This window comes from Panthera pardus, unplaced genomic scaffold, assembly GCF_024362965.1.
Source record: "Panthera pardus isolate Hobbes unplaced genomic scaffold, ASM2436296v1 HiC_scaffold_13, whole genome shotgun sequence".
Classification (NCBI taxonomy): Eukaryota; Metazoa; Chordata; class Mammalia; order Carnivora; family Felidae; genus Panthera; species Panthera pardus.
In genome coordinates, this window is record NW_026526688.1 from 174,821,994 (window position 1) to 174,837,263 (window position 15,270).

At 35.3% G+C, this 15,270-nt stretch overlaps 1 protein-coding gene across 5 annotated transcripts in view; it reads left to right on the forward strand.

Annotated features, from left to right (window-relative positions):
• Positions 1-15,270, forward strand: part of ARAP2 (ArfGAP with RhoGAP domain, ankyrin repeat and PH domain 2) — a 194,361-nt gene that overhangs the window by 95,991 nt on the left and 83,100 nt on the right. For all 5 annotated transcript variants that reach the window (XM_053901630.1, XM_019414538.2, XM_019414546.2 and 2 more), the window contains exons 16-19: positions 87-231; positions 2,281-2,383; positions 3,043-3,241; positions 3,430-3,493. In XM_053901630.1, the coding sequence (XP_053757605.1) occupies positions 87-231; positions 2,281-2,383; positions 3,043-3,241; positions 3,430-3,493 (511 nt within the window). The remainder of the gene's footprint in view (positions 1-86; positions 232-2,280; positions 2,384-3,042; positions 3,242-3,429; positions 3,494-15,270) is intronic.

Here is a 15,270-nt window from a genome sequence, read left to right on the forward strand (position 1 = left end):
TATTTGAATCCAATTGTTATTTAAACCATGTGTTTTATAAAAAACTAGGATTATGGCATAACTCAATTTATCATTTAAATTCCTAGAGACAAATAAAAAGTGGTGTGTTTTCGAAGGAGGCTTCTTGAGTTACTATGAAAATGATAAGTCTACCACACCTAATGGCACCATTAACATCAGTGAAGTTATCTGCCTGGCTGTCCACAAAGAGGACTTCTATTTAAATACCGGGTAGGTTTGCTATTAAACAGGTAGGAGATGAAGAGTAGTTTCTGATAGTTATCATACCAGATAATAAGAGTTTAGTTATTTGAATTCTTTGTTTGCTTCTTGTAAAAGGGTTTAATGGTTTCTTGAAGCTTAATCATTTTACAGCTTCCAAAAGTTCCTTAGGGAATTTGCTAAAAAGTAGAAAAATTAAAATACTATACTAGGTACTATGAAAGGCTAACGTATTTGCATCTAATCTTAAATAAATTTATAGCATTCCATTCTAGAACATGTAGTCCTAAATGTTTATCATTTACTCATTATTTAAAATCAAGGACTAATGGCATAATTTATGCATTCATTTAGTGTATTATCATTCAAATAGGTGACAAAGGAAAATAGTGATGACTTATTCACATTAAAATAAAAAACTAAATTTATTTAAGATCATATTGAAATGCCAGATTCCTTGAAGATTTACTTTAGCTTTTAATGGTTTCAAAAACATAGCAATTAAAACAGTAAGCATTATTTATTTAATATATTTGACTCAATGAATGGTTTAATAGATTTTTTGGTAAGGACTTTTAAAAACAAGCCATCTAAGATACTTAGTGTGAAATTTACATTTTTTGATGTAATTAGTGAAAAACTGTAAATATTAAAATCTGGCTAAGCTAGTTATATAGAAACATAGTATTTTAATATAAATTTTATGAGAATGGGAAGAGATTTGTAAAGCTTTGTTATTTACATAAAATTACACATAAGATAGTATCATCATATGATGACCAGTATATACTAGTTGAGGTGACTATTGTTTTCTAGTAAATCTAGTTTGATTTTTGTAAAGAAAACTGATTATTAGTTGATTTTGTTTTAACCTTGACATTGCTTCTTTCTAAATGAATAATTAACTTAGTGTGGCTTACTATGAAATATTAAATGCATTCTAGTATTCAGATACCTAAGTAGTAAATAAAACATAATTTAAAATATTATTACTTTATGTCAGCATATAATCATATTCAAAATGAAAACAGACTTGATAGAATGTTCCTGGTACAAGCAGACATGCAGGAGAAACTATCTACAATGAGATAAGGTTAAAAAATAATTATTGCAGTCATATTCTGAGTGTCCTTGAACAGCATTTTCTAGAGTTTGAACTCTAATTTAGATGGGGAGGAGCTACATAATTTTGCATTTGAGGAAGAAAGCTGGCTGAAATGGTAAGGGAGAGATGGGAGGTAGATCACAATTACTGAGAGTTTACATAGAGAAAGAGAGCATTAAAAAGAAAAAAAAAACGGGTTTGAGAGAATCTTATGATGGAACTAATGAGATTCACTGTCTCTCTTGGTGAAGAGCTGCTGTTAGGAAGAAATTAAACCCCAAGATTTTGAATTTGTTGATAAAATAGATGGCCTCGAAATTGAAACATGAGGAAAACACAACCGTTTTGGGGTAGAAAAAGAGGAAGAAGGAAGAGAACTTTGATATAGGGTATTTTGAAGTTTTCTTCGGTAACAGCAAGGATGTACCTAACATGTTCCAGGAAATAGTTGGAGTTATGGACGGATCCCAGGGAGAATTCAGGACCTGGGATGTTACTGTAATTTTAGCTACAGTAGGGAGATACAGTTTTGTGATAAGATGAGATAGATGATGGGAGGAAAATTTGTTAAGACAAGAAGAGGACTAATTAGAGAACTTTTTGGACAATGTTTGCTTTAAATAGAGTAACCCAAGATGGCCTGGTCTGAGAGAGAAGAGGAAACCAAAGAGAGCCAGAGCCCTTTGCCACATGGGTCAAAACTGATAAGTGTATATATAGGGCATTAACAAAGCCATGCAGTAGGGTGATTAATTGGAAGACTATTCCTTTTGTCTGATCCAGTGTATTCCATTTATTTGAATGAATTAAAGTGTAAATCATTGGGAAAAGATGATATATTTCAAAGCATTATCCGATTTTCAAAGGGAATTTAATTAAAACCTTGACTTTTGTGTTGTTTCCATAAGAGCCAAAAGTAAACAGTGGTATCTTTTTATTCGTGTGTGCTATAGGCCCATCTTTACCTTTGAGATCTATTTACCCTCAGAACGTGCATTTTTATTTGGAGCAGAAACAGCTCAAGCTCAAAGAAAATGGACAGAGGCAATAGCCAAGGTATTGCATATTTATCCTAAGTCCGGAAGATTCTTAATTTGGAGTTTCTGGTTGAGCTTCAGAAGTCCAGTAAAATTTTATACAAGATTCTGGGAAAAATGAGCATATTTCATTAATTTTTCAAAGGTTATAGTCAAAAGAGATTAAGAGCTTCCTTCCTAGAGCCTTAAGCAGAGAAAAAAATAATGTAGGACCTTGGAGAAATCATTCTTTGAATTAAGGCCATATTGTGATGATTAAGATCTTTTCACTATTATAAAGTCATTTCTGTGTATGTCTCTTTATAGGTAAATATGTTATTTGTGGTATACACAAAGGGGAAAGGAACAGATTCAGCCAAAGATACAAGTGGAGACAAACATTGTTGAAGGTTGACGTTTTGAAAAATGCCACAAATCAGTATAGAGAATGTCTTCCTATTTAAGTTCTGTATATATCAAAAAAAGTGGTTTAAGATGCTGCCATTTGAAAATGCATTATAGCTGTTCAGTTGTAAGACTGATAGAAAGTTTAAATAATTGTTTTGAAATTTGGATTACTTCTAAATTTTTAGGGTAGAAAAACTATTTTTGTTTTCCTACCTTCCCTCAAATCTGTCGGTAGGGAAGGGATTTCCTATTTTCACTGTCTTTATTACTTTTCTGTATTTGTTTTAACAGCATTTTGTTCCCTTTGTTGCTGAAAACTTAACAGAAGCTGACTATGATTTGATTGGTCAACTCTACTACAAAGACTGCCATACCCTGGATCAGTGGAGAAAAGGCTGGTTTTCTATGGACAAATCTAGTTTGCGTTTTTGCCTTCCAATGCAAGAAGTTCAGGAACATAGAATGCACTTAAGAAGACTGCAAGAGCTAAGTAAGATTTTTTTTTTCCTCTCTCATCTTATATTTTGGATGCAATTCTTTATTGCATATGATAATAGTAGTATCATAGAATTATGCCTTACTTCCAAAAATAACTAAGTACTATTAATAATTGTGTCTTTATGGGTATTTAGCATCTTGTTCTAAATCATATATTCATGCTTTTCTCTCTCCCTACAGCAATCAGCACAGTGGTTCAAAATGGGGAAAAAATAGATGTCTTGCTCTTGGTAGAAAAAGGGAGGTAAGTGCATTTTTTCTTTTTACTCTTTATTACAGTGTTTCAGGATGTTTTGGTTATCTTCTTTGAAGGAGAACCCATTATTTTATAGCCTTTTGGAAGTTGTCTGAAGTATGTGTATGTCTGTGTGTGTGTGTGTGTGTGTGTGTGCGTGTGCGTGCGTGTGTGCTCATACACGCACTCTTGAGTAGAAAGAATATACTAATAAAGTTTGCATATTTTTGTATTATGACAAAATCAGTATGATCAATCATTTTAGCTTTTTATAGACTTAGATTCTTTTGAGACATTCACATTTAAATATTGGGAAGCATCTTGGAAGTTGTAAATATGTTTTCAGTATAGGTATATGATGAATATGTATAATATCCTGAATTATCTATGCATGTGAGTCATGCACAAATAAAACTCGATTTCTTGAATGTATTCACTTCAACAAGTACTAAGCACCTACTGTGTATCAGGTACTGTTCTAAGTACTGGGGTTACAGTGCTGAGTAAAATGATTTTTATGCCCTCACGGAGCATGTATACTAGTGGTAGAAACAGAATGTGAGCAGACAAAAAAAATAATTACATAGTATCACGTGGATCAATTTTAAACGCTTGAAGAAAAATAAGGTAAGGAGAGAGCCTGACAGGACAGTATTCTGTTTTAGATAAGGTGGTGAGAGATGTGCATGAAGCAAAGAAGCAGACCATTCAGCAGCCAGAAGAGAGTGTTCCCGGGATGTTTTGAAGAGCCTTACATGTCTTAGCATGTTCATGGTCTGCAAGCAAGCTGCTGTTGGCTGGGAGATTTGAATGAATGAGATGGTAGAAAGAAATTATTTCAAAAGAGAAAAAGAATTACTGCAGAGATCTCCCTGGGCTGGATCATAGAAGGCCTCACAGGTCATAATATGTGTAAAAATTTGTATTTCATTCTGAGCATGATGGGAAGCTGCTCATTTGGAGAGCTGGGATGTAGAATGATCTGATATAGATGTTTAAAGGTCTTCTCTGACTCCGGGGGAACAAGCTTTTCGGGGACAAAAGTAGAAGTGATTATCCATTTAGGTGCTGCTACAGAGGCCAGACAAGAGATGACTGACATAATAAGACAGTGTTGAGGAGTGGTTGGAGCCATTGGGAAGGCAGAGGCCAGAGGGTTTGTTCATGGATCAGGTGAGTGGGGTCAAGGATGACCCCAAGTTTTTGGCCTGAGCAAGTACCTGAATGATGATGATGTTTTTTTTTCAAATAACAGATAGAGGAGATTAGAGTGAGGATATTAATGTCAGTTTAGGGTAGTAGGTTGAGAATTTGGTTTTGAAAATGGTGACATTGACTTTAATAGCAAAGTGGGACTGGTGAGTGGGCATGTGGATATATAAGTCTGGAATTAAGTGGAAAGGTTGCAGCTGGAGGTAGAAGTTTGAGAGTCACTGGCCAAGGAACTGGATGGATTCACCTAGACAAAGAGTAGAGACAGAGGAGAGATTTGAGGATGAAGCCCCAGGGACTCCAATAATTAGAGGGTAGGAAGAGGAGGAGGATCCAGAAAAAGAGCCTAGGAAGGAACAGGTAGGGTCATATCACAATTAGGTATAGTCTCTTGAACAAACTTTTTTTTTTTTTCTAACCATTTGCTCTAAAATCCCTTAGTTATACTGGGGCATCTGGGTGACTCAGTCGGGTAAGCTTCTGACTTCTGCTCAGGTCATGATCTCACGGTTTGTGAGTTCGAGCCCCACGTCAGGCTGTGTGCTGACAGCTCAGAGCCTGGAGCCTGCTTTACGTTCTGTGTCTCCCTCTGTCTCTTTGCTCCTCTCCTCCCCCACTTGTGTTCCATCTCTGTCTCTCTCTCTCTCTCTCTGTCTGTCTGTCTCTCTCTCTCTCAGAAATGAATAAATATTTAAAAAAATTAAAATCCCTAATTACACTGATGCAGTATTTTTAGCTCTACCAGAGTACAAGATAATTTGCAGAAACATCCATAATGTAAAAATATAGCTGAATTAGCCTTCCCTCCGGTTATTTTCTTTGTTGGTGACATGGATAATGACTTTCAACAGTTGTCTGAACCTGTCTTCAGTTTCATGTGAGGACGTTAACAGCTTTAGACAACAAGCATATTGCTGATTAGATATTAATGTCAGAAGGTGTTTTTTTAGTTTATAGGCATAATTAGTATTTTGTATTTTTACTTGTTTCTTTCTGGGATTATAAGTGTTCATGATACTTAAGATTCTGATTTTTGGTACCAGATGATGGTTTTGCTATACTTTCAGAGTACTGTGAATTATATATTCACCAATAATAATGAGGTGGTATTATGTATATGTGGTATTATATCATTGAAGCACTGACATAATGCAGTTTTTACAATCATCTATTCATATTTATGGAATGCCAACTGCCTCTTACCTTTGTGGCAAAGGAAAAAAGTGGTCAGCAATACAGATTTGGAGTCCGAACTCCCAGAACTTATGTTTTTAAACAAATAAACAGCAACTTATAGTTGAATTTATTGTATTTATCATTTACATTATTAGGTTACTATAGCCAAGGTTCTTTTTTTTACCATTTTCGGGCTAAGGGGGATTTGACCAGACACATAGGTTTTAATTAAAATGTCGCAAACATGGATTAAAATGTAGCAAAAAGGTTTTAGACTTGTTCAATTTGATGAATTTTTATTTAGCGCTTATTACATGCAGTGCACTCCCTTATGAATACGAAATAGGGGAGCCAGAAGACTGAACGTTTTGTTATTTTGTAACATCTTGACCTTTCCACTGGATTCCATGAATCAGGAGGTGAACTCAGATACACTCTGAGTTCATAGAATAGTTGAAAACTAATGGAATTGCAAAATAATGGTCAAAGCTGCTTAATTGTGTTTCTGATAATGATTTCAAAATTTTTATCTACATGAGTTATTAACAAAGTACATTGCAAGCATTTTTACTAAAGTGAAGAACAACGAGTATGACAAGAGTAGGAGAAATACAGGGACAAATCTGTAACCAACTTATTTTCCTTAAGTCTCTTTGAACAACTGCCATACAAAATGTACTATTTGGAAACAACTGTATTTATCACGTGCTTACATCCTGCTTTTTCTTGCTTTTCCTGTTTTCTCTAAATCAATAATGTTCTGACAAGAACCAGAACACAATGATGAGAATGTATAGAACTCACTGTGTAACAGGCACTATTTTAAGCACTTGTAACAGCCTTACAGTGCCTATATGATATTGAGGAGAATAATCTCTGAGTTCAAAAATAAAGCTGCCAGTTATTTCACCAGCAAAAATGGATTTATTTAGGAATAAAGAATTGCAAGTAGGGACAAGTGAGCTACAATGAAAGCATTGGGAAGTCCAGAGAAAAAAAGAAAAGGAGTAATCTTTTATAGAGGCAAATGGGGGACTTGGGGAGCTTTTATAAACAAAAAGCCCTTTGCACTAAACTGGTAGTTTATAGTGACTTTTCATTGGCTGAGGTTTGACGGTCTCTCGTTGGCTGGGCAGTTGCTGTGGAGGAGAAAACCTTTCTTCCTCCTGCTGGAGTAGTAAAGATTGAAGTAGAATGGACTCGCAAGATTCCTTTCCTGTTGGGTCTGCAATTAATTGACTGACTAGTATCTGTAAATGAGAGTTCTTCTTTTTTCCTTCCTGACTCCATTCTAAACAGGGTTTTCTTTTATTTTCACAAATCCATTTTGAAATTGAGTTGAGGTCAGTTTGTAGCTTAACAGCCTAAAGATTTTTTGTTTTGTTTTGTTTTGTTTTTAAAACAAGTATTGTTTAATTTACCACACCAAATTGTTCTCAAAAATTAAGCCAACAAATGTAACAAGAGCCTGGATAAACAATATAAGTTACCAGAACTTAAAATTTCAGCATTTCATTAGAAAAATTAAATTACTTTGTTAGAAAATATTTTGTTAAGGGGCGCCTGGGTGGCTCAGTCTATTGTGTGTCCGACTTCAGCTCAGGTCATGATCTTGCGGTCTGTGAGTTCGAGCCCCGCATCAGGCTCTGTGCTGACAGCCTAGAGCCTGGAGCCTGCTTCGGATTCTGTGTCTCCCTCTTTCTCTGCCCCTCCCCCACTCATGCTCTCTCTCAGTCAAAAATAAATAAAACATTAAAAAAATATATTTTGTTAGGAAAATATGTGTGTGTAGGTGTGTGTGTGTGTGTGTGTGTGGGTATATATATAGCTCCATGTAATTCTTACCTAATTAGAGAGCTGCAAGAAGGGAGGTCAAAAGTTTGAGTCATGAAGAATCAGCCTGGGTAGAGTACCTGGGTGGATCAGTGGGTTAAGCATCTGACTCTTGATGTCTCACATCATGATCTTATGGTTCGTGGGATTGAGCCCCATGTTGGGCTCTGTGTTGATAGCTTAGAGCCTGCTTGGGATTCTCCCTTTCCCCCTTTCTGTCCCTCTCCCATGCACATTTGCATGTGCACACGCTCTCTCTCTGTTTCTCTCTCTCAAAAAAAAATAAATAAGCAAACTTAAAAAAAAAAAAAAAAGAATCAGCCTGGGAGATTGTGAGTGCACTAGATTAAGAACTCTGACAGAACATGGAGAATGCAGATGCACCAGGCCATGCACCTTGTGTGGGGCAAAGTAGGCTGTCATATTTACATATCTGTTTGTTTATATGTACATGAACACATATGTGTATGTATATATGTGTGCGTATTTACCTTTGTATAAGTTATGTAAATAAAATTGACTTCAAATAGGGAATAATGGCAAAAGAGCAGGTTTGAGAGGGAGCTTGGGAAATAATGAGTTTGATTTTAGACGTGTTGAACATGAGTTGCCTATAAACATTCTAAGGACAAAGTGCTAGGAGGAAGTTGTATTTATGGATCTGATATTCATATACAAGTTAATGGAGAAAATAGATTTTTGAAGTTACCTATATATAGAAGGAAGAAGAGGAAGTCACTTAGTTAGAGTCTATAGAGTGAGTCTTTAGAGAAGTAGTGTGTTAGAGCCGTGATGAATGCACATGATTTTAGTGGCTGGTTGATTGTCAGGGTGGAGTAGCTGCCTTGGGATTTTAATTTAGTTTATCCAGAGGGTGAGGCAAGAAACCAAGAGAGGTGTCATAAAACGCAGGAAGAGACAGTATTTCAAAAAGGCAGAAATAGTCAAAACTGTTAGGTGTTGCCTGAGGAGGGCAGATACTTCACTGGATAATTGACGTGGAGTCCATCTGGTGACTTTGAAGAGAGCAAAAGTGATAAAGCAGAAACTGGATTAGGTTAACTTTGGGAATTGAGTAACTTGGAACAGCTGGTGAGGAGTTTGGTGAGGATATCTGGAGGTTAATAGGATTATCGAGGTAGAAGGGATTTGTCCCAGAAAGGGAATATGTGTGCAGTTTGTTTTTTAGATGGTTTGAACTTGTGCAAGTTTAAATTCTGATGGGAAAGAGATGCAAAAAGGGAGATATTGAAGATACAAGAGAAAGGACAAGAAGAAAGCAAGGTCCCTTGATTGTAACAGGAAGAAAAGAGAAACTGATGTATGGTTTTGGATGCCAGTAACTTTCTAGATCTTTTGGGTAGAATGTTGAGAAAGGTATCCATCTGATGGTTTTCATTGCTTTTTGACCTGGTAGATAAGGATGACTCCTGAGCTTTTGGCCTGGGTGGCTTTAGGAATGGTTGTATCATTTACCAAGGTAGAGAATATGTGCTCCTCTCCCAGTTTTCAAACAAGGCTAGTTAATTATAGATGTGATTGCTTAAGAGCTGTTTTAATACCATGTCGAAAGAAGGGGATTTCATTGCACTGCCCTCTTTTTCATCTCTTTTTTGATCTATTAGTCTGTTGGGAAATAATGACTGTAAGCTAAAGTAGATTGTTAAACTTGTCAATGACAGATAAAATTGTGGCTTTAGGAAGTAAAACAACTCTCAATTATTCATATTGATGGCATATAGATAGGGTGAATAATTGAAAGAGAGAGAAACCAACTCTAAGTTTAACTTTTTGTTTTGTTTTGCTAGTAATATCTTGCAAGTCGTAAATAAATTTAATAAATAAATTTCACATCTTTCCCCTATCCTTGTCTACCTTTGATTAAAGTGCCAAAATATATTAATATTTCTTAAAGAGAGGAGGAGAAAGAACCCCCTGAATTGGAAAAGTTCATAAATTGATAATCATCTACTGAATATAATCAGTATTTAGATATATATTTTAATCTTCACGGTGATTTTATGTACATAGCATGAGTGTCTTTATACAGAAAAATATTGCAATAATAATTTGCACACACACAGCATTTTTGCTCTAAAAATCTCTAAACAGAAGGTGTTCCAGATGGTGTCACTTTAATGTGTATTCTTTGTATACTTTAAAAATTGTTATTTTGGAAAATAAAGCTTTCTTGATTACACTTAAGGGTTTCTGGCCTACTATTTGGTGATATTATGGGGACTTAGACTCTGCTTTTCTTTTATGCCTTAGTCAGAATTTCTTTTTGTGAAAAAAATTATGTTTTTGAATGTCTATTATTAGTGAGTGTTCTGGACCATGAGGTCAGAAGGCATTTTCCTGGACAGTAGGTTATATATCCACTTTAACTGGAATGTTCAAAACATCCTTTTCTTAAAATGTGAAAACTGTTTCTGCACATTAGCCTGCACTTTTGCGTATGTTTTTCTGATGAATAAGCCATTCTGTTGACGATTTTCACTTTATATAGCTACATGCCCATTTGTCAAAGACACCTATTATTAAGCTTTTACTGAAAGGTTGTTGGTTATAATGAATACCTTATGAATAACTCAGATATGTTATCAGAAACAAAAGGCTGACATGTTTCTTTGTTTTTGGTTTAGTTTGTTTGTTTAGATTTCTTGGTTGACCTATAGTAAAGCATAATGCACTTGATGGCTCCCAAGCCTGACTGCATTCAGTTTTTAATGCAAATTCCTGACATAAAGAAGGTAACCCTGGAGAATAAACACTTCATCAATACATTCCACAATTATGGAACAGATTACTTTTCTCATTTTCAGAGATTAACACTCTGAGTTTTAGATTCTTATTTCATATCAATTTATTACATATGATGTTTTTTCCCTCCTTGAATTGTATTTTGCAGCAGCTGATATGTTAGCAATACTCTGGAGGGTGAATTATCTTAAAGTGGTTTCTAAATTGTGCATGTAATTGCAAATTAAATAGTAGCCGATTGCCCACAATATCAGCTTGACTGCTTTTGTAACTTACTGAGGATTTAATTCCTACAGATAGTTTAATCTGAATGTTGCCAAGACAAACAAGAGATTCTATTCCCTCACCGCCCCCACAGGTTTTGCAAAAAGAAAGAAACTATTCAAATTTGTATTATAAAGTTATTTTTTTAAATAGAATTACAATAAAGGGAATGCATCACTATTTAACACAAGCTAGATTTTAAAGTATATATTATTTGCTTCAAAAGTTTCTTTTACTTGGTTTAAAGCACCTTCCATATACTAGATAAGGTTAATGAACAAGTAAATGTGGTAATATCTGAAAAGTTACCAAAGAATGAGAAGATTGCTGCTCAAGAAATGTGGGCATGGTAATAGTTTTTTTTTTTTTTTTTTTTTTTTTTAAGAGAAGTATATTTAACTAGATTTAGACTACGTAGGACTTCGGTAGGAAAAAATGAGGGGGCTAAGACACTAAGGTATTCTAAGTGGTGGAAACAGTAAGTTCAGAGGAATATGGCTAGGGAAGAATTTCAGTGCAAGTTGGCCTTGACCTTGAGTTCCTGAGGAGGAAGTGTGAACCAATAAACTCAGAAAGATAGGTTGATACCATCTTAGTATTATCAGCTAAATGTGATTAATAACTTGGCTTGTTCTGGAAAGGATTGCATGTTCTTTACAAGGATACAGAAGATGTGTTTTTTTTTTTTTTAAGATACTTTAAAACTTAAAAAAATACTATTGTTAAAAGTGTGAATTTTGATTTATTCTGCAGCCAGTGGAACACCATTAAAAGTTTTAAGCAGACTTGAAACAAGGCTGTTTCTCCCATTCCTTTAGGTGATGCCTTATAGTGTGCAGAGATGAGATTGAAAAACTGGAGCTTTTGCTTTTCCTGGGGAATTAGATGCTTTGACACATTTTACTGAACTGTTGGCTTCAAAAGAAACAAGATATTTAGAATAATGTTTCTTCCTGCATTGTTTTTGTGACAGTCTCTTTATCTGCAGATTTTCTTAGCAATTGTTTGCTTGCTTCTCACTAAACTTCTGTCCTTAATGCAGCAAACTCCTATTTGAAGGTTGGGGGAAAAATACTGTATCTCCACAAATTAAAATGAGAGAGATTTATGGACGCAATGACTAAATAAAATTGCCAGACTCCCCTTTCTGTCTACGAGGAAATATGGAATGGAACATGCCCTCCCATTTCAAACAACCAGAAAACTGGGTGACATATATGAAAGTATTTTCAAATGTTGGGACAATAAGCATTCCGGGATTGTGATTACGGAGAGAAGGGAAACAAACAAAGTAAGATTTAAGGTCAACTTGTCTTTTTTTTTTTTTTAACCTGTAGGCACTTTTCAGTCTATTCACTCTGCCCAGGAGTGGGCAGACCAAAACAGAATGTGGTGTTTTTGCTACATTAGAAGGGTAGAGAGGGAGGGGAGTTTAGGAAATCTGTAGTAGCTAAAATTTTCCAGAGATAGTATCAGAACAGAGGAACATATGGAAAAAAAAAAAAAAAGTTTTGGAAATCCTCATAGAAGTTTCCTTCCACCTTTGGCTCAGTACTAATCTGGGTATTTGTAGGGTGAGGTTCCCAGAGGCTAGGCAGAAACCGCTCCCATGGTAGTATGAATTGAACAACTCCCAGAACTTAGACCACAGTGGAGTATGTTCACATTCTGTCCAGCTAGGTTAGACCTCATTAAACACACATGGCATTGGCAAAGACCTCAAAAAGGTAACACCATAGAATTAAGGTTAATAGGTTAAAGTTAGATTTATTTTTTACCTTATTACTAAGATTAAAAATAGATCTGCAAAGCATCAGGTTCTCCACAAGTAATTTAGTCGCCAGGTGTCAAACAGGCAAATGATACCAAAATAAACATCAACATTCTGTAAAAGAAGACTACAGTCCTGATACTCAGCACTCATAATATCTAGTGTATGATTAAAATTGCTTGTGTTGCCAAAAAGCTGCAAATCAATTGATAGGAACAGACCCAGAAGTGAGAAAGATAATGGAATTAGCAAAGACTGTAGATAGTGATTATTGAATATTATAAATATATTCAGAGATGCAAAGGAAAACAAACATAATGAAGAAAAATGGGTAATTAAAAAAGAAGCAAATAGATTATCCTTCTAAAGCTGAAGGATACGCTATCTGAAAAGAAAATTTCACTGGATCAGCTTAATGCACGAGTAGGTTCTACGTAAAAAAAAGATTGATGACCTTGAAAGCATGACAGTAGAAACTATCAAAACTTAAGCACAGAGAGGAAAAAGACTAAATAAAATCAACAGAATCTCCATGACCAGTGGGGCAATATCAAGCAGTCTCATGTAAATGTACTTAGAATCCCAAAACTAGAGAAGGGAAAGAAGTTAAAAAATCTTTGTAGAATTATGGGCAAATATATGAATTTGATAAAAACTATGAGCCATATATGTCCTACGACCAGCATACCTCAAGCATGATAGAGACGATCCAACCACATCAAGAGATACAACATAATTAAATTTCTGAAAACCATTGTCAGGAAAAAAAAATCAAGTGCTGAGAGGTCGAGAGGCTTCAAAAGAAAGTATAGGTGACAAAAATGAGGGTGTCTCATCAGAAACAGTGCAAGCCAGAAGACAATATATCGAAATATTTTCAAGTGTTTGGGGAAAAACAAAACAGCAGTTAAAAAAACCTGACAAAATTAGCAAACCAGCAGCTGTTAACCTAAATACTAAATTTAGCAAAAAAATATCTTTCAGAAATGACAACTATATAGTTTTTTGTTGTTGTTTGTTTTGTTTTTAAAGAGAGAGAATGTGAGTAAGGGAAGGGGGAGAGGGAGAGAGAGAATACTAAGCAGGTTCAATGCCCAGCATGGAGCCCAACATGGGGCTGGATCCCAGGATTGTGAGATCACGACCTGAGCTGAAATGGAGAGTTGGATGCTTAGCCACGCGGGCGCCCTAAAATAAACTAGTTTTGACTAAACAAAATGCTGATGTATTCTACAAGACTTAACTATTTTTATTAGAGTGTATATATGTAAGATACCCTATTGTTCAGTCATATCTGTGTGGCACGTTTGCCTTTTAGTTGTGTTTAAAATTATTTATGTAAATGAATTTATTTTTTATACAGTTAAGTTTATTGATTTTATTTGTGAAGACAGTCTGGTTTTTAGCAGTAGACCAGGCTCATATGTGATAGTCTACACTTTGTGGCTTTTGTATTGCAGTTTTGAGAAAATTGTTTTTGTAAGTCCTGGGGCTTGGTTTATAGGTCTTACTGAACTGTCTTGATTCATTATAGGATGTAGGAATGTTTCTTTATATGACCTTGAAATGCCCTTTAAAATTTATGTTTGAGGAATGGACAATTAGAACTCTATTATAGAGTTCTTCAAAGTAACTTTTCAGATTTTCAAGATGTAAATGAAATATTCCTCTGGGATCCTAGAAATGTAAAAACATTGTTTGATATTAGTTGGGATTACAGAGTCGGCTAGGATTTGTGTTGAAAATGTCTTTTGATGCTTCATTCCATGTACACAGAGTTTAGCTAAGCATCACAGAGGAAAGTTGTTGAACTGATGCTATTAAATGTCACACATCTACTTCACGAGATGCTGTATTTTAGGATTCAGTCTTTGACAGGTTGACTTGGGAGCTAACTTGTCATTACTTGTTCTACCCCTCACTAGTTCACAAGGAGACAGCTAAACTTGTCATCATGGGATTTCTTCTGACTAGAAAGAAAATTTAAAGTTTGTAATGTGCACAGTTGATGGCAGAATTACACTGGTATAGAAGGAGGGTTGTTGCATTTTGGATTTCTTTCCTTGATTGCTGAAATAACTCACCCACAGCACTTGTTTGTTTATAAGCAAACAGTACCAAATATTTTGTAAATATTTTGAGTTTGATTATCAGTAAAAAAAAAAAGTTAAATATGAATCAACAAAAGTTTAAAGTTCTCTCTTTACCTAAACTCTTTTTAAATTTTTTTTTTAACATTTATTCATTTTTGAAAGTGAGAGAGACAGAGCATGAGCGGGGGAGGGGCAGAGAGAGAGGGAGACACAGAATGCAAAACAGGCTCCAGACTCTGAGCTGTCAGCACAGGGCCCGACACAGGGCTCAAACTCACGGACCTCGAGATCATGACCTGAGCCGAAGTTGGACGCTCAACCGACTGAGCTACCCAGGTGCCCTGACCTAAACTCTTGAATTTAGCAAATCATAATTTCAATTGTCTACATAATGTATTGGCTTGATATTTCTCAGGGAATTTACCCAATTTATATAGTTTCAGTTAGACAAATACACCCAGCAATAGAATGCTATTGAGCTAAAGATGATGTAAGGTAAACGAAAAGGCTAATTAAATAAAGCATGTCAGCAATATAACAGCAAGTGTCTGGTTTCTTCAAAAAGAAAATTATAGAAATAGGAGGTCATGGCTGCTGTGGTGCTGTGGAACATAGAAACAATAGACACAGATGTCAGGGAAGAAATAGTAGTTATAGCAAGTTCAGAAGATGTG